The sequence below is a fragment of the Anabrus simplex genome, chromosome 8 (assembly GCF_040414725.1).
Source record: "Anabrus simplex isolate iqAnaSimp1 chromosome 8, ASM4041472v1, whole genome shotgun sequence".
Classification (NCBI taxonomy): domain Eukaryota; kingdom Metazoa; phylum Arthropoda; class Insecta; order Orthoptera; family Tettigoniidae; genus Anabrus; species Anabrus simplex.
Genome location: NC_090272.1, coordinates 166,298,861 through 166,320,125, shown reverse-complemented (window position 1 = coordinate 166,320,125; position 21,265 = coordinate 166,298,861). Strand labels below are relative to the sequence as shown.

Genomic DNA, 21,265 nt, shown 5'->3' with positions numbered 1-21,265 from the left:
AAACGGACGTGATCATGACACATAATAATACATTTACATTTAAGCGCTGTTACATACCTTATATTTATCAAGTTGACTGGCCTTCTGTAAAACTTTTCAAATCTATGGATTATGTAGATTCATGCTTCCTAAAAGTACATCATCTGTTGACCAACGCCACAACTAAGGAGAGAGCGTGGAGATAGCAGCGATTATAAGAGGCTCTACAAGTGCTTCTTTGTACTTCATCAGGTCGTTGCATTTTAATAAGTACGGTGGTGATGTTTTATCGAGATTAAATTGAGAGCACCCTTTAAAAATGTTTTTAGAAAAAAATACTCTATATAAGAGGGTTGATTCGTAAATCATTGCAACCATTTATTATTTCCCGAAAGTGTGCCAACGGCAAACATGTCACATACGGTATACATACTTGGAAGTATGTTACTTGAACTTCGTAATGATATCGGCGGATGAGGCATGGATGCATAATTCTGGCCGTGATCTCACACCCTATGTCAGCTATCTGATCACAGCGGTGCTTAACATTGTGAATACCGGGCGAGTTGGCCGTGCGCGTAGAGGCGCGCGGCTGTGAGCTTGCATCCGGGAGATAGTAGGTTCGAATCCCACTATCGGCAGCCCTGAAAATGGTTTTCCGTGGTTTCCCATTTTCACACCAGGCAAATGCTGGGGCTGTACCTTAATTAAGGCCACGGCCGCTTCCTTCCAACTCCTAGGCCTTTCCTATCCCATCGTCGCCATAAGACCTTTCTGTGTCGGTGCGACGTAAAGCCCATAGCAAAAAAAAAAAAAAAAAACCCACAAACATTGTGAATTTCTCTCATCGGTTGGCCGGCAGGCGCGCCCAGCCACGGTCATCTTGACATATAGACGCCTGCTACCAATAGTTGTGACGTCATGCGTATAGTGCTCAGTCTCCGTCGTCGCGTGCTATTCCTATATTGCTGATACGATACTTGTTCTCACAACGTGGCAAAGGAAATGCAATAATACGCCTATAAACAGATAACACCGAAGAAACACTATCTAAACAACACATACGAATACACAAATATATTCACTCAAGGTAGTAACTTATATTACATGTCGTAAAATGTTTGACTGAAGGCTACTGGCCTGGACTGTACGCTGATGGTGACTAGTCGAATTGTTTTCTCTCAAAACAATGTCATTCTTTTATGCTTATTTGAGCATATGATTTTGTTAATTATTTATGAATAACTGTTAAAAAAGTATTTCCCAAAATATCACAGATCTTGGTCACAACAATCATTAACTCAGCAGCACATACCCACACTTGTCACGGGTTTTTCAACTTCCATTATCAAAACATTGAAAGAAACACCCCTACGAATTCCACTGTTTAAAAATGCATCTTTGAATCAGATATCAAGGTCTGAGTTAATGTGTAGCTTTCCACAGTTTTAAAAGTAGTATGACGATCACTAGGCAAACTATTCCTGTCTCTAAAATGTAATTATATTACACTTATTTGAGCACATAGTGGTATTAATTATTTATGAATAACAGAATAAATATTTGCAATGCTATGATAGATATTGGTGAGCCTCCGTGGCTCAGACGGCAGCGCGTCGGCCTGTCACCGCTGGATACCGTGGCTCAAATCCCGGTCACTCCATGTGAGATTTTTGCTGTACAAAGGGGAGGCGGGACAGGTTTTTCTCCGGGTACTCCGGTTTTCCCTGTCATCTTTCATTCCATCAACACTCTCCATTCTCATGTCATAGCATCTATCAGTCATTAATAAATCACTTTGGGAGTGGCGACCCCATCGTACTAATAGCCTATATCTGCTTCATTCATTCCATCCCTGACCTGGTCAATGACTGGAAAACAGGTTGTAGGTTTTCATTTTCATGATAGATATTGGTCACAACACTCATTAACTGTACTACACACACCCACACTTGTCACAGAAATTACCAGGTTCTTCAACTTTCATTATCAAAACATTGAAAGAAACATTCCTACGATTTCTACCGTTTAAAATTGCATCTTTGAATCAGGTATCAAGGTCTCAGTTAACGTGTAGCTCTCCACAAGAATTTGAAAAATAGTATAATGGTCACTAGGCAAACTGTTGCTGTCTCCAAAATGCCATTATATTACACTTATTTGAGCACATATTCTTGAAGGTTAGTTCGTCATTTTGCTAAATATCCTCTCTCCTTTCTTCTGGCAATTTTCGTTTGGCAAGTGCTGGTTGAGACATATATGACGGCTACCCAGGAAATATGGTTGTCACAGCATCGTCAGTTGATTTTGACTCTACCCTAGGCACAGTTTTGCAGTGTCAACTCGAATTATGTGATTTTTGGAAAAATGTTTAATACAGACACAGGCATATTCACTGGGTTCGAAATTAGCTCTGTGTATAGCATGCATCCATTTAGCTCGCTTGTCTTTATCGCTAAGAAACGCAAATGTTGAGATAGCCACCTCCTTATTTGAACGGTAATTGGATTTACATCTAGGCACACTACACGTTCGCCCCATTTTGAAGGAAAGGAGCATACACTACACATTATAATATTAATCATCATCATCATCATCTGTTTACTCTCCAGGGTCGGCTTTTCCCTCGGACACAGCGAGGGATCCCACCTCTACCGCCTCAAGGGCAGTGTCCTGGAGCTTCAGACTCTTGGTCGGGGATACAACTGGGGAGAATGACCAGTACCTCGCCCAGGCGGCCTCACCTGCTCTGCTGAACAGGGGCCTTGTGGAGGGATGGGAAGATTGGAAGGGATAGGCAAGGAAGAGGGAAGGAAGCGGCCGTGGCCTTATGTTAGGTACCATCCCGGCATTCGCCTGGAGGAGAAGTGGGAAACCACAGAAAACCACTTCGAGGATGGGTGAGGTGGGAATCGAACCCACCTCTACTCACTTACTCAGTTGACCTCCCGAGGCTGAGTGGACCCCGTTCCAGCCCTCATACCACTTTTCAAATTTCGTGGCAGAACCGGGAATCGAACCCGGGCCTCCGGGGGTGGCAGCTAATCACGCTAACCACTACACCACAGAGGCGGACACAATATTAATCATAATTAAATAATAACATTTAGAGTACTTTAGACAATTCATAATAGCTCAGTGAGTTCACCTAACCTATCACATAACCTAGCAATACTTCCTAACACCAGACTGCTGAAATTACAATGCTATGGTATTTAACACATACTATTGCTGAAAATACATCTTTTACTGATGCGTTTTCATACAATTATCAGTTGTAAATGCGAATTAACACCTGTAATAACGTTGAAATAACAACAACGTGCTACCAAACCACCACGGAAACATGACTGGTACCTCCATACCAATGCACTAGACGGCTGACGCCATCACTATGAAACTGGCATGTGTAGCCAAGACCGACTCTAATCCTCAGACCGTAATATAAAAAAAACATGGTGGCCGAAGTAGCCGGATTGCTGGTATTGGCTAACACGAAAATATCACGTACATATTACACCAAGGGCGGTAATTTAACATGATAAATGCAACATCATAGCGAAAATCACTTTTTCACGTATGAAAACACTTCGCTAACGAGTACGCACCACATGTAATCAACTAGAATCACATATTAATTCTACTAGAAAAGAGACCAACAAGCTGATTACTTAGACATTTCAATTCGTCAAATAACGTTTTCTCTTAGATTTCACTTCGCTGGATAGATAAAAATACATGATAAAACTGTTAAAATGATATTTCTAACACCATTCTGAATGTTTCAAAATAAATTCAGGTGCGAAATTCCTCGATTTATTCACTCTCATGAGAACGGTGAAAAAAACATAACTTGTTGCCTTAGTTTTGAAGTGGTGGACAATTTCTTAAATTCACCACCCAATGAATGGGAAGTACGCCCGAAATAATAATGCTATTGGCTTTATGTCCCACTAACTAGATTTTTTACGGGTTTCGGAAACTTCGAAATGCCGAAATTTAGTCCTGCAGTAGTTCCTTTACGTACCAGTAAATCTACCGACACAAGGCTGACGTATTTGAGCACCTTCAGATAGCACCGGATTGAACCAAGATCGAATCTACCAACTTGGGATCAGAAGGCCGGCGCCTTAACCGTCTGAGTCACTCAGATCAAGTACACCCGATATGATTATATTAACCCAATGAACGGCCCTGGTAATGTTAATATAATGTTGACATATGGCATAACAACGCTTCACACAATGATGGTAACCTTAGTAATGAAACGTTCAGACACTAAAGATACAATAGGTTTTTACCAATTAAAGAACATGAGTGCAAAAACTCCATTGACTAAACATTGATATTTAACCACATAGACGAGCTTCAGTTCGGCGCAGTCTGCTTGATAAGAGATAGCCACAGTATGAATCGGAAGGTGTTGGTAGGTAAAATCCTACGTTACAAACCCAGATAATCCCTCCAAGTCACTATTTCTTTTTAGTAACAGTATACAGATTGCTCCATCTGTCACACTTATAAGTTTTGTTATACTCCAAGATCCAGCCAAACATTTCCGCAGGCAGAGCACAGATTATTGTAAAATACACTTGCATCTAAATCACTAGACACTTTGAAAAGAGACACTGACGGAATAACATAATATCAATTATATTCTATCTAAGTTAATATTTTTCGAGGAACATGAATAGTTTAGAAGTAAAAAACTGGCTTCCCTAACCTCAGACTTATTCTGAAAATGATGTATGCACGCTACGGTTTTGCCATGGACTTTAAAATAATCACGATGTGTATTCCTAATCGATTTCTCTTCTAATGTTTTATTCCGTAGGAAACTTAAGAATAGTTGTATGAGAGGCATTGCCATAGTTAGACTAAAAACTGGTCCACCTAGTGCACTCATGTTCTTTAATAGGTAAAAACACGATCAAAACAAGCACATTCTCATATTACTGCGTATAATTACAGATCCTGTGTATCCACTGACTCATATAAATACACTCGCACACTTATATTCTACAAAGAAACTAACATTTATCGTCAACTTTCATAAAATTACACCGACTACATACGATAACAACAAACCAAAACAAACCCACATTTCCAACAATTCCGGCTACTCGATTCGCCATCTTTGAACGATCGAGAGTAGCATTAAGGTCTGAGGATTGGAGTCGGTCTTGGTGTAGCAGGCCGGAACTTCGAGTTGGCCGAGGCCCAGCTTATCTGCCTCCCGTTGACTCATCACTCCCCGCTCTGCGGCATAGCAACAAGGACAGCACTTCGCTCACTTTATCCGTATATGACATGAGATAACAATTAAAATTAAGAATTAAGAAAATAAGTAAGCTCATTCCTTATGACAGGAGATGTTGGAAATGTTCTCTTCCTGCATCCACACATTTCTGGCACCGTCTTAGGAAGCACCAATTCACACGTGAAACTTCGTCTTCCGTAATTGAGGCTTTTGCTCTCCGGATATGTTCTTTCAGTTCGTCCAACTTGTGAGGGTTTCTTGCATACGCTTTATTTTTAATTTTAACATTTTCGTAGCCCGCCATGCTGAGCTCTTCGAAACCCCGGATTTTTGTCGAAGTCGTCGTAGGGATTTCATAGGCATATGTTCTAATCTTTCTGCGATTTAATTTACTTTTTCCTCGTTAAGTACACGTTTTTTAACACTTCGCTTCATATCGGCTAAAGGACCATTTCCTTTCAATTTGTTTACGAGTTTCCACACGGCCTCAATGTGAAGGGCGTACACCGGAAATTATGTTACAAATCGCCTAATGACTTCCCTGCAAGACTCTGTTTTCTCACAATTATCGTACTTAAATATCCTTTCCTCTACCGTGTACACATGTGAAGGCATTATGGGAATTATACCCCGTAGTAACACTTCACAACTCGAGAACAGTTGAAGCGACAGGTCAACACTTAGTACACCTTCTACGCACGGACCTAAACTGCGAAGTGCGGACATTCCCGTGCTGTCGCTGCGCTGTGAAACGGGAAGTGATGAGTGAACGGGAGCAGATAAGTTGGGTGCACCTGCCTGCCAATTGATGCAAGAAACGTACTGTAGAAGCTGATAGAAGTAATCAAAGTCATGCAACGTTCGTACATCAAATGTTTTCATCTCCAAGATTGCCTTTTTTGTAAATACTAGAATTTGTACTAGAGTATACAGAGTTAACTATGTATCGAATTCAACAAGGAGTATGTCATTGAAATGATACACATTTACTGCCACTGTGTATAAAATTGGCTGTATGGTCTTCCTCTTACCCATTTGAAACTTACCTATATTGATCCCATCTGTTGTTAATTGTTCCAGGGATAAGGGCCACATTGACTACCCGTTCAACATTGAATTTTAGGACTGGAAATTAAATTGCCATCAATAGTCCTCGTCTCACCATTTGGTTGATTAAAAGGGAGCCCTGGACTTGTAGATGGTGAGACAAGATTCAATGGTATTTGTACCACAACAGACAATGTGTCATTTAATCATCATGTAATAGTCGAGTAGCTCCGTTCTTGTAAAATAAAATAATGGATTTTGCTCGAAATAAGCACTGCTGTGTTTTATTTGCACAAATTGTCGGCATTGCAAGCCAGTTTTAGATCACACAAAACGGGAGTGACCTTCGTCCGCTGACAAAACTAATATTGGTCTCAATGTGGGAAATTTTAGGAATTCAAGAGAAATTTGGTCACTGTAACCAATTTTAATTAAATAATAGTAGACATGTTATGGTATGAAACGAGAAAATCTGCCAAGATTCTTGACGTTTGAACAACCCGGTCAAAATGTCAAGGAAGGTCTTAATATATAAGGAAAATATCGAGTATTTAGCTAGCGGCGATTGTTATTTCCCCGGGGGAAATAATGAGATCGCCATTCTTTTGTGGAATTAATTAAAGCAGTAAAAGATACAGTTTCAACCGCTCGAGAAATGAAGATATCAAATAAAGAAAGAGATTGAGAAAGAAAAATAGATAAAGGAAGAATACTCTGTATTACTGATAACTGGACACGAAGTTTAAATCAGAAATAGCAATCAAAGTCCGGGGACAAAGAACCAAGGAACAAATCGCCGAAATCTATCAGTTACAGATCGCCGATTATTTCAACATGCTTAAAGGAAAATATGTATTTAGCGATAGAAAATGTGTATACGACGATCCGCGGAAGACCTATTTACCTTTTATAAGAGTTAGTTCCAGGGGCTGTCTGGCAGAGGCGGTAAAGGCGTGCTCGGTTCACCTGGAAGGACGTGGGTTTGATTCCCCGTCAGAGAAAGGAAGGTACCAGGAAAACTAGCAGAACTTTGTCTATACTAATATTAAAAAGAGGAAAATTTTGTATATTTGTTTATAACGGATAGACTCAAAAACTACTGAACCGATTTTAAAAATTACTTCACCTATAATAAGGTAGATTACCAGTGAATAATATGGGCTGTACTTTTCAAAACAATTCGAAGAGGGGGGGTGTCACTCAAGTGTTTCGACATTACCCCCTGTGGGTGGGGGCAGCAGAATAACACCCACGGTACCCCTGCTTGTCGTAAGAGGCGACTAAAGAGGGCTCCAGGAACTCTGAACTTGGGAGTGTGGGCTGGCGACTGCGGGCCCCTTAACTGAGTCCTGGCATTGCTTCCACTTACTTGTGCCAGGCTCCTCACTTTCATCTATCCTTGGTCAACTCTTGTTCTTTTCCTACCCGATATTAGAGTATTCGGGGTCCAAGGAGTCATTCATTTTCACTCCTTTCGTGGCCCTTGCCTTTCTTTGGTCGATACCTTCACTTTTCGAAGTGACGGATTCTTTCCATTTTTTCTCTCTGATTAGTGTTACATAGAGGACGATTGTCAGTTGTACTTCCTCTTAAAACAATAATCACCATCATCACCTATTTCGATATTGTCCTCATTCTCTGAGTTAGGAGCACACTTCTGTCTTGTGAAGTCTGAGTGACTGAACGAGTGGCTGCACGGTATGAGTCACGTAGTTGTCGGCTTGCATTCTGGGGATGGTGAGCAGTCCTGAAGATGGTTTTACATTTACATTTCCCACTCCCAGCTCTTTCGCACCCTGTGGGAGGGGCGGTAGAATAACACCAACTGTATCCCCCAACTGTCGTAGGCGGCGACTAAAAGGGGCCCAGGGGTTCTGAACTTTGGAGCGTGAGTTGGCGACCACGGGGCCCTTAGCTTAGTCCTGGCGTTGCTCCCTCTTACTTGTGTCAGGCTCCTCTCTTTCATCTACCTTACCCGATCCCCCCTTGGTCAAATCTTGTTCTTTTCCGAACCCGACGGTATTAAAGCATTCGAGGCCTAGGGAGTCTCATATTCACGCCCTTCGTGTCCCTTCTCTTCCTTTGCCCGATACCTTCATTTTTCGAAGTGTCGGATACCTTCTATTTTGTTCTCTCTGATTAGTGTTATATAGAGGATCGTTGCCTAGTTGTACTTCATCTTAAAGCAATAATTACTACCACCACCATTCCTAGTTCTTTCCTATCCCGTCGTCGCCGTAAGACCTATTATAATGTAAAAAAAAAAAAAAACTGTAAAAAGAATGATCAGGTGGAACTCAGGATAAGTAAAAAACCTCTCTTTCGAAAATTAGTGGACTCATATAGTGCATTCTGAAGACTGTGTAAAGGCAACATTTAGCGCATGTACGTGCTTCCTGGAGATATGAGAAAACGAATTAATAATAAAAATGGAATCGCTCATCATTGTCTGTCTTGGTTTTCTTGTCAGTGGCTGCTGTAAGACGAGACAGGTCCTTGAAGGCTGTGATGATATGATGATGCTTGTTGTTTAAAGGGGCCTAACATCTAAGGTCATCGGCTCTTGAAGGCTGCAATGTCCTTCATTGTAACACAAAATATATTGGTTCTGTTTGCTTTGCGATAGAGTCAGACCATTCCACCAGACCAATCGCCTGTGCCTTTGTACATACCGTGAACCCTTGAACTTACCATTCCATCGTTGGTTGGCCACAGCTGCTGCAGTAGAGCAATATCGAACTCTTAAATCTTGGGGTCGTAGCGGGAATATTTCGGTGACGATCTTAACCAAACGATGGGGTTCAGAAGAGAGCCTAACTACTTGAAATGAGGAGAAAATATGTGTTTACTAACTTTTATTGAATTAATTAAACGCAAAATTTTATTTTATAAAATCATTCATCAAAAAATTAATTCTTTAATGTTTCAAACGCATTGGCATTGCATTGCATGAGTTTTATTAGTTACATTTATCGAAGAACTTTCTTCGGAGAAAAGTAGAAATATCACAGATTAGTGGACAGCGAAAGTAGAAAATGAAAGAAAACCTGAAAGTCGGGCACCTATTGATCCAAACGATAACTGAGAATTAATCCACACGATCCGTGGAAAATCTGACTTTCAACAAATAAGAGTTCCAGATTTACATTTAATTAAGGTTATCCACCATTCAAATACCCTGTCGGGTATGGGAACACCCGCCGAAAGGACCCTTAATCGAACTAAATTAACTATCAGTTGCTTTGGGTAGGTTGCGAAATACTCCTGGAAAGCATGGTGTTCACTACAAGTTAACAGCAGTAGTCATAATAAAAAATAAAATTCCACCATGTATTGTCATCTCGAGACACCCTTAAGTTATATAATAATCCCTATGCTGAAACGTGCATCACCCAAACATCTGTTCAGAAGGAACCAACAACAATTCGAACCGAGAGGATCTTAGGTTACGTCGTTCTGAAGGTACAGAACTGCGAAATACAGGAAACACTTATTCATCGTGCATTTAGAAGAAATGCCAACAGTGAAGTTAAAGAAAAAGTGGTAAATCACTTGAAAAAAATTCTTACAAAACCAACTTGCAGGTTATAAATGCTTAGGTTAAGTTTAATAAAATTACAAGTCCACATGGTAAAATAAAATCAAAATACCAAAACAATCTAGGGAATTCTTTCCTTTACAACAGCGACTACCATTACAGATCCACCTACTTATTGTTCGTCCCAACAAACTAACTACAAAGTTATTGATCAACCACAATCAACTATTATAAAGATGAAAGAACGAAAAATTGAAAATAAAATCTATTCCCAGCTGACGAATCGAACCCGCATTCGTAACTCAAGTCTCACATAAATAAGCTAAGTGTCAACACGCACACTAACAAAGCAATTGGACGTCTGAACGACAAAACAATTAAGTCCGTAAATAAATTAAAATACAAAAGTTCAATGAACTCAAACGCGCGTGGCAAACAGCAGTAATACTCAATCACCATTAGCTAAGTATCCAATGTCGGACAACCCTCACGTTCATGCCACTAGTGGTTCGATAATCTTATGTAAGCACCTTGCAGCTGGTAAGGGTTTTGCCGAAACATGGCCTCACACTCTTCGCATTGCATACTCTACTGCAGACACTACCATCGTTCAAGTCACTTCGCAAAAACACCTAACCTAAGCCTTGAATATATACAGACGACAACCTAAATCTATCATCAAGCCTACATAATGTCTACACACCCTAACACTAACCTCTATGTACACACACACACCTTCCTAAACCTATCGTCGAGCGTAAATGGGTATGTCACTCATCAGTATACTCCTATGATAACATGTGACGTCCTAAATCTATTGTCGAGTGGAAAGTGGGATGGATGTCTACACATCCTCTAGAATGTCAGGCGAAATCGTAACTTCAAACACACTCTTTGATATTTAGCTGGAAACCTTGTCGAAGCTATAGCACACAATGAAACGAATCTTGCCACTGAATGAACGCAAGTCTGGAAATGCAACTAAGTCCCTATCTTACCAATAAAAAGTGATATTGAAAATAAATAACGCGTGGCCAACAATCCACTACTCAAACAGGATCTCGACATACGCAATGATGTTTGAAAAAAATAATTATGAATTTCAGCACACGTCTAACATTCCGTGAATATTGCCAAAACAGTAAGCATCACCATCGCAAAAATCCACACTATAATTCTAGGGTGAGGCCCAAAATCGCCTACCATCTCACTGTTCCAAACATTCATATCCATAAACTATCCAGTGAAGCGAAATTCAATGAATCTACACAGCCAAACAATAACTTAAATACCGTCCAATACCTCATCCCACAATGTTTCCGAATTAATGATAATTTATCGTCTCGTAATATATGAAATTTACTGAATGAAAATTTGTTATAACAGTCAAATGACACCAACCGTGTATTCAGAATGGTCTTCTATTCTTGAGATCGCGTACTATAATATTCATTATGCTGACTTTACATAAATCGTCATTTGGACTTAACTGCCAAAAGCTACTATGTTGTTTGTCCAACCCTTGTCCCGTTTCCCCACGGGGTCGGGTATGAGGTGAGATGAATTTGTCGTGGCGGTTTTTTATGACCGGATGCCCTTCCTGACGTCAACCTCATCAGAGGAGTTAATGAGAGATGAAATGAATGACGTGATATATGAGAGTAGGGAGAGGGTGAAACCCGGTGCCGGCACATAGCCTACTCCTATCGAATAGCACCAAGGGGTCTGCTCAAGGCTTAACGTCCCCATCCGACGGACGAATCACCATCAACAGCGTCATATGCCCTCACTCCATATGAGCACTGCGGAGAGGTTTGGAATTTAATCCAGGCTTTTGGCACGCAATCTAGTGATTAGAAATTGTATACCACCACCTCCCCTACCCTGCCGGCCAACATTCTGATGGTGAAAATTTTTTCGACCAACGGGACTCGAACCAGCTAACCTCGGTGTTAGACCGTTTTTTGACTTCAGCGCCTTAACGATCATGGCCACCAGGCGGGCTTGCCAAGAGCTACAATCTTCTACAGAAAATTTCTTTTCACTGGGAGATCTTGACTTGAAATCATAATGTGCGTCACAAAGCACTCGCTTCGAACCAACCCTCACCCGGTTAGCTGTTCCAGATTGTTAACGGAATCTCAATACAGCCTGCCTCAGAAATATCACATGTAATATACAGCCTGTCTCAAAAATTCTTCGCCATCGACAAATATAGCCTGTCTCAAAAATTCATCTTCATCGCCTATCACGGCGGCATTACTCATGAAATACAGGCTTCCTATGCCTTCAACATCGACAAATATTCTCTCAACATACCATTGCGGCACAATCCATTTCTTCCTGTTTCAAAACATTTTAAACTTCAATACTCCCGTGACGAACAATTTGTATAAGAATCCTTTGCATTCATTTTTATTACAATTTTCGGACCTCAAGAACACAATAACACATCGTGATATCCTATAACACCGACATACACGATGTCACAAAAATTACCTTCCCACGAGTAAATATAACTTTATCAGACTTCACTGGATTTCCAGACGAACGCAAATCTTACTCAACATATCTGTTAAATACACGTTTAACATAGAAAATGTTTATCCTGATGTAAATATATCCTGATGTAAATATATGGTTCATGTTTGTGGGTTACTGTAGTCACGTCCTAGTTCGTGAACCATGGGCAACGGCTGAGTGGCCTAGTAAGTGGTCCTGAGAGTCGGGATACCAGTTCCTATGGAATGGGAGTGGGCATCTCGGACATATTCTGAGTCGTGGCCCTCCTTGTGCTCAGGCGGCCAGGACTACACAATTCACCGGTGGTCCATAACCCGTTAGAGGAGAGATCCTCACTTGGACTATGTGCAAGTAGGGCAGCATCCTGCTTCATGAATTTACCGAGCTCAGAACACTTTAAGCAAGCCTCGGACCTATGGGAGTAATGGAGTCCCACTCCCATTTGACAGGCGAGGGACTCCTTGGAAACAACTTGGCGAACGAAATGGAATTCGATGGGGAGCTATCAATATTAATGGGGCTTATGGAAGAAAGAAGGTAGAACTTGCTGAGTCAGCAAAGAGGATGCATCTGGATGTGCTAGGAGTAAGTGATATTCGGGTAAGGGGAGATAAGGAGGAAGAGATAGGAGATTATAAAGTGTACTTGACGGGTGTTAGAAAGGGAAGGGCAGAGGCTGGGGTAGGGCTCTTTATCAGGAATACCATTGCACGCAACATAGTTTCTGTTAGGCACGTAAGTGAGCGAATGATGTGGGTAGATTTGTCAGTGGGAGGAATTAGGACAAGAATTGTGTCCGTGTATTCACCATGTGAGGGTGCAGATGAGGATGAAGTTGACAAGTTTTATGAAGCATTGAGTGACATCGTGGTCAGGGTCAACAGCAAGGATAGAACAGTGCTAATGGGCGATTTCAATGCGAGAGTTGGCAATAGAACTGAAGGATACGAAAGGGTGATTGGTAAATGTGGGGAAGATATGGAAGCTAATGGGAATGGGAAGCGTTTGCTGGACTTCTGTGCTAGTATGGGTTTAGCTGTTACAAATACATTCTTCAAGCATAAGGCTATTCACCGCTACACATGGGAGGCTAGGGGTACCAGATCCATAATAGACTATATCTTAACAGACTTTGAATTCAGGAAATCTTTTAGGAATGTACGAGTTTTTCGGGGATTTTTCGATGATACAGACCATTATCTGATCTGTAGTGAACTAAGTATCTCTAGGCCTAGGGTAGAGAAAGTGAAATCTGTCTGCAAACGAATAAGGGTAGAAAATCTCCAGGATGAGGAAATTAGACAGAAATACATGGATATGATTAGTGAGAAGTTTCGAACAGTGGACAGTAAGCAGGTTCAGGATATAGAAAGTGAATGGGTGGCATACAGGGATGCTATAGTAGAAACAGCAAGGGAATGCCTAGGAACAACTGTGTGTAAAGATGGGAAAAGGCGAACATCTTGGTGGAATGATGAAGTGAGAGCAGCCTGTAAACGTAAAAAGAAGGCTTATCAGAAATGGCTCCAAACAAGGGCTGAGGCAGACAGGGATTTGTACGTAGATGAAAGAAACAGAGCGAAACAAATAGTTGTTGAATCCAAAAAGAAGTCGTGGGAAGATTTTGGCAATAACCTGGAAAGGCTAGGTCAAGCAGCAGGGAAACCTTTCTGGACAGTAATAAAGAATCTTAGGAAGGGAGGGGAAAAAGGAAATGAACAGTGTTTTGAGTAATTCAGGTGAACTCATAACAGATCCCAGGGAATCACTGGAGAGGTGGAGGGAATATTTTGAACATCTTCTCAATGTAAAAGGAAATCATCATGGTGGTGTTGCAAACAGTCAAGCTCATGGGGAGGAGGAAAATGATGTTGGTGAAATTATGCTTGAGGAAGTGGAAAGGATAGTAAATAAACTCCATTGTCATAAGGCAGCAGGAATAGATGAAATTAGACCTGAAATGGTGAAGTATAGTGGGAAGGCAGGGATGAAATGGCTTCATAGAGTAGTCGAATTAGCGTGGAGTGTTGGTAAGGTACCTTCAGATTGGACAAAAGCAGTAATTGCACCTATCTATAAGCAAGGGAACAGGAAGGATTGCAACAACTATCGAGGTATCTCATTGATTAGTATACCAGGCAAAGTATTCACAGGCATCTTGGAAGGGAGGGTGCGATCAGTCGTTGAGAGGAAGTTGGATGAAAACCAGTGTGGTTTCAGACCACAGAGAGGCTGTCAGGATCAGATTTTCAGTATGCGCCAGGTAATTGAAAAATGCTACGAGAGGAATAGGCAGTTGTGTTTATGTTTCGTAGATCTAGAGAAAGCATATGACAGGGTACCGAGGGAAAAGATGTTCGCTATACTGGGGGACTATGGAATTAAAGGTAGATTATTAAAATCAATCAAAGGCATTTATGTTGACAATTGGGCTTCAGTGAGAATTGATGGTAGAATGAGTTCTTGGTTCAGGGTACTTACAGGAGTTAGACAAGGCTGTAATCTTTCACCTTTGCTGTTTGTAGTTTACATGGATCATATGCTGAAAGATATAAAATGGCAGGGAGGGATTCAGTTAGGTGGAAATGTAGTAAGCAGCCTGGCCTATGCTGACGACTTGGTCTTAATGGCAGACTGTGCCGAAAGCCTGCAGTCTAACATCTTGGAACTTGAAAATAGGTGCAATGAGTATGGTATGAAAATTAGCCTCTCGAAGACTAAATTGATGTCAGTAGGTAAGAAATCCAACAGAATTGAATGTCAGATTGGTGATACAAAGCTAGAACAGGTCGATAATTTCAAGTATTTAGGTTGTGTGTTTTCCCAGGATGGTAATATAGTAAGTGAGATTGAATCAAGGTGTAGTAAAGCTAATGCAGTGAGCTCGCAGTTGCGATCAGCAGTATTCTGTAAGAAGGAAGTCAGCTCCCAGACAAAACTATCTTTACATCGGTCTGTTTTCAGACCAACTTTGCTTTATGGGAGCGAAAGCTGGGTGGACTCAGGATATCTTATTCATAAGTTAGAAGTAACAGACATGAAAGTAGCAAGAATGATTGCTGGTACAAACAGGTGGGAACAATGGCAGGAGGGAACTCGGAATGAGGAGATAAAGGCTAATTTAGGAATGAACTCGATGGATGAAGCTGTACGCATAAACCGGCTTCGGTGGTGGGGTCATGTGAGGCGAATGGAGGAGGATAGGTTACCTAGGAGAATAATGGACTCTGTTATGGAGGGTAAGAGAAGTAGAGGGAGACCAAGACGACGATGGTTAGACTGTTTCTAACGATTTAAAGATAAGAGGTATAGAACTAAATGAGGCCACAACACTAGTTGCAAATCGAGGATTGTGGCGACGTTTAGTAAATTCTCAGAGGCTTGCAGACTGAACGCTGAAAGGCATAACAGTCTATAATGATAATGTATGTATGTATGTAAATATTATTATTATTATTATTATTATTACTATTATTATTATTATTATTATTATTATTCGACAAAAAATTTCTGAACTCATACGATATTCGAAATTATTGCATTCACCACAACTACATTATCGTTATCACCTTCCTAACTTTACTCAGTTTGAACAATATCTCAAAGAATGTTAACACATTGTTTAAACTTCGCATTTTTACAGTTTTTCGACGTGAATTTTACTGCCCTGAAGAGTTTCACACGACGACCAGAAATATAACACATTCGCCTGATCATTATTAAATATTAATTCGACACACGCACTGAAATTTTTTGGGACAAACAAATTCTATTCTGCAGCATTAATACAAATATAGACACAGACCTGTAATAGTAGTCATCCTGGAGATTCCGGCCACATTTAGCCAGCTGCCCTCGTATTTAGCCGTTCATGGCTACATTAGACATCATCTTCTTATATGTATATATAACTTAAAATACATAGATTTTACACTCGCTATCGATTAATACCGCAAATGACGCACTTTCTTCGCGTTTTAACATGCGGCGAACCTCCTTCTCTAATGGCAACTGCGACTGTTTTCCCAGCTCTCTGCTTTAGTTCACCCTAATACTGGCCAGGTGTTTCAATAGATAACAAAAATCAGACCTCACTGACTAGCCTCCAGACTTCCCTTTGACAATATCAAACACCCACAATATAATAAAGAGAGAACCTCAGCTACGTATTTTAAACAGATATCTTTGCCTTCACAGTTTTCGTCGGCGGAAGCTCAGGAAAATTTCAATCGCCTTCCATTTAATACTCTACTTGAAACATTGACACGAATATATAACAACATATTTTGAGAAATAAACCCCGCACTTTCTTGCAGACGAGCGACGTTGGTTTCACCATCCAGACCTTCAGATAGAATGAGTAAAAGTAGGTGGAGGGGATTTCTTTTATACCTTCTGAGAGGATGCCACCCTCACCATGAAGCTCGGTGGTGCAATCTGCTAATTCCACATCCACTGGACCAATTTTCTTGAAATGTATTCCATAAATTCAGACAGACTTATAATTCATTATGGTGTTAATTTTATATTTTTCCATACTTGCAACGGGCATAATGAATTTATATCTGACATGTAGTTTCACGGTCTTTCTTCATAAAATGACTTCGACACGTGTCGCAAATCCGCGAGTATGACGCCAACTTTCCTCGAGGCTTAACTGTATTTATGTTTACCCTGGGAATTCTATCTTCACGTAACGTTCATTAATAATTTAGATTCTTTATTCCTGGATTTACCATGTCGCCAAAGTCTCTCGTTATGAAGGATTTTCCAAAATTGATAAATTATTCAGTGCTCGATGTCAACCGAAGTATCGCGGCATTTCACGAGATGGTGTCTCGCTTGTCACGGCGAGTGCTGTTCCCACGAGAGAGCGAGACTCTTGAAATAAAACATGGTTACTCTCAAAAAAAGTTATTTATAGCTGAAATAAATATCTGGAATTATTTTTCATCGTAAAATTATGGGTTTAACCGTTCAATGTGACTAAACTTGCTATAGCTTGGGAGACAGGTGTTTACACAACAGGAAAATGTGGTAAATTTCATCAGTGTCGCCAGAGGTAAACAAGGCACTGTAGACCTACACAGAGAGCAGTGTCCAATTTTTGTTTTATCACCTGCAGTTATCTGAAATAATATGAAGTTTTTTTGCACCTAATTTTCCTACTGTCCTGGTATTTCAGTATACAACTTGCGATCTACTCGGATCCTCTTTTTGCTTTCTATTCATATCAACGACATACGTACCCAGAGTCGCATCCACAATAATGTATCCCAACATTATAAGTCTATAACTTCCGGCGGCAGAAGGGATGATGGTTCACTATTAACTTTGTTGTAATGCCAGTTGTAAGTCAACTGCGATCATCTGCAGCAAAAGTGGCCAGATATTGTATTTTCGTATCCAGCAGCAGCAGCAGCAGCAGCAGCAGCAGCTTTGTGTTGGTGTATTTTTTACTAAAATTTGTCGAATCTGTTGCTTCAAACACTCGCGCGATTCGGGTTCTAAAACATAAAAACTAGGATTTTATATTAATGGGAAAGAATAGTCTGGTCCATTATTTGAAACTGCCAATATTCCCTAGTTGGAATACAATAGTATTTCTCAATAAAACGTGTTTTACCCATCCATTCACATTTCAAGGTTGAGTAAATGTCTTTGTTTCACAGAAAACGTACAAAAATTTAAAAATACCAGTTTTTTAAGGTCATAAAATTTCTCTTTCACTCAGCGATGGTTCTACGATGCCGTTTCTAGTGTAGGGGGACTCCTCGTAAGCTGATTAGAACTTTTATTCATCTTTATCATCATCATCATAAATGGTTTTCATTACTCCTCTGAAGGGGAAGGCGGGCCACTCAGAGGGTAACAAGAGTAACGAGGTTAACGCCCTCTCTCTGGTCAAGAGATTCGGGCTGTTAGATGGAAAATTGAAGGGTTGAAGGAGGTGGTTGGGAGCGGTGTGAATAATAAGGTGGTGGGAAAATTGTTGGAGCCTTGATTAGGCTTGATGGGATCAATAACGGGATGCTTGCTATTTTTACTTACGTCTTTTTAATTTGCTGATGAGTTACGCTATGGGTGTATGAATTTATATGAAAGGGTGAGTTCATGTGGAGATATAAGAGAATGAATGTATGACTTCAAGAAAGGAGTGATAGGAAGATGTATGATTAAACGACTGAATGAATAGAGGAGGATATGAATGGAGGGATAATTCTTCTCACTTTTATTCGTCGTCCGGAACAAACCTTGGGTTAAGAATCGGGCGGGGGGGGGGGGGGTGGATAAAGGCATAAAATATCAATGTCCTGACCGTAAAATCAAATCAGGACCAATGTACTATTGATTTTCCTTCATTTTTGGACATAAGGAACCGGTCTCAAAAAAACGGAGAATCAGGTCGCAAACAAAATGTTAAAATGCGTTGCCTATTGTAATCAAACCTTTAAATACCAAACATTCCATTCCGTCCCGTACATTCGTATATCTTGATAATGAAATGGTTAACACATGCTATTATTCTCACTTTATTGTTCTCGTACCATTACGTGACACACAATGTACTATGCAGCGCGTGTACGGATGTTATTGTTTCTGTCCCCACTACTGCCGTGTCTACAAGAGCTCTACAATACATACAGCTTTGCGGTAAAGAATGTACAGAGTGTACTATTTCCACACGACTGATGTTGATTATTCCCATGAGATATTTTCCTTAAGGAGTGGGAGGCGGCTTGAAGATTAAAGAGAAATTGAGGCAGTTCTTCAATCAAAAGGGAACATTTATTTATTTATTTATTTATTTATTTATTTATTTATTTATTTATTTATTTATTTATTTATTTATTTATTTATTTATTTATTTATTTATTTATTTATTTATTTATTTATTTATTTATTTATTTATTTATTTATTTTATTCGTTTCGGCCCTTAGGATATCGAGTGGCTTGTTCAACACGTCTTCGTTCTTCCCAATACCTCTTCATTCACTCCTCCTATTTCTCTCCGATCTGTGTTTGGATCTTGATCTTAGTATCTGTTCGTTTGTGATTTTCGACGAGCTTCTTGTAAACAGACCTATCCTGTACAGTCGTTAGTGGATATTTATCTGTTATGCCAATAGCCTTCCGCTTTCCATATCTTATTTGATAACCTTTTGTCATCCCGGGTGGTGCTAAGTGAGCAACATCAGAATAAGATGAGACCGAACTGTCGTATACGACCTCCCGGTCAAGGAAAATGGAGAAGAATCATACCTAGAGGCCCTTCTCAGGGCCCTCAAGTTCGTAACATTGGCCCTTCAATGAAAATATGCCAGCTTAACATCGAGGGCATAAGCAGAGCAAAGTGTGAACACCTAGCAAAGATTCTCAAAGAACACCAGACTCATATCATCCTGCTTCAAGAAACCCACACGGAAAATGATCTCCAGCTGCAATCCAGAGGGAGAATTCCAGGATTTAAATTAGTGTCCGCAGTTAATCACGCAAAGTATGGGATTGCCACCTATGTGAGGAGTGATATTACCCACTATCAAGTCTTGCCATCCTTCTCAGATAATGAAATATTTACTACCTCAATCAAAGTTTGTGATTTGACAGTAGTTAACGTATATAAACCTCCTGGAACTCCCTGGCCGTCTCCACCAATTCCATCTCTGCAAAATCCAAGTATAATTGCAGGCGACTTCAACAGCCATCACACACTATGGGGATACAAAGAGAATGACAGTAATGGGGAAAAGCTCACTGACTGGATGGAAACTGAAAACCTTAAGCTTATCTATGATGCCAAGGATAAGGCTTCCTTCTCTTCTGCACGATGGAACAAAGAATACACCCCGAATCTCTGTTTTGTAACGCAGTCACAACACCCACTCAGCAACATACGACGCACAGTGCTCAACAAATTTCCTCACAGTCAGCACAGACCAATAATTATCCAGTCTGGATTGCTTGTGCCCATCGTTCACTCCTGCCCGAAAAAGAGATGGAATTTTAAAAAAGCCAATTAGGAAGAATTTTCTAAACAGATTGACTCCAACCTGCGATGGATAAGACCTATTCATAGTTACTACAGCAGATTCATCGGTGTGGTTAAAAGTGCAGCAAAACGATGTATCCCAAGAGGATATCGTAAACAATACATCCCCGGCTGGAACGAGGAGAGAGAAAGGCTCTTCAAAGAATTTGAGGCCAATGGTGACCCAGATACAGCTTCGGAGCTGTTACAATCCCTAGATGAAAATAGGAAGAGAATTTGGCAAGAAACAGTAGAGTCCCTAGACTTCACTCACTCCAGCAGAGAAGCTTGGAGCCTGATCAGGAAATTGGACACACCAAATAGCAAAATTAGACCGAAAACAAGCATCAGTCTAGACGACATGGCCAAGCATATGATCTGTACCTCAAAGGTCTCAGTTGAAAAGCATCATAGAAGGCACGTAAAGCACCTCCTGAAGGAAAAGAAACATTCGGCTCAACGATCCTCTGAATTCTCTGCCCCATTTCAACTACAAGAAACTAAGCAGGCCTTAGAAAGTCTAAAACCTGGCAAAGCGGCAGGCGCTGATGGTATATATCCAGAGTTCCTTCTTCATCTTGGACCAGCTGCTGCTAAATGGCTTACTAACTTCTTCACAAACATACTAGAGACAGGTAACCTACCTTCAGTCTTCAAGAAAACAAAAATAATAGCTGTATTGAAAACATCTAAGGACCCAACAAAAGTTGAGAGTTACCGGCCAATAGCACTACTCAGTGTTACAATGAAGCTTATGGAAAGGCTGATATATAACAGGATTTTTGCGACAATAAACCAGCATATTCCAGTCGAGCAAGCTGGATTTAGACCTGGACGAGGATGTGAAGAACAGGTTTTAGCACTAGTTACCCATATTGAAAATGGATT

The 21,265-nt window shown here is 40.5% G+C and overlaps 1 protein-coding gene across 1 annotated transcript in view; it reads left to right on the top strand.

Annotated features, from left to right (window-relative positions):
- The window catches only part of LOC136879245 (aldo-keto reductase family 1 member B1), an 81,970-nt gene that overhangs the window by 41,743 nt on the left and 18,962 nt on the right, over window positions 1-21,265 (top strand). The window contains exon 7 of the mRNA XM_068229084.1: window positions 17,697-17,794. Coding sequence (XP_068085185.1) covers window positions 17,697-17,794 — 98 coding nt within the window. The remainder of the gene's footprint in view (window positions 1-17,696; window positions 17,795-21,265) is intronic.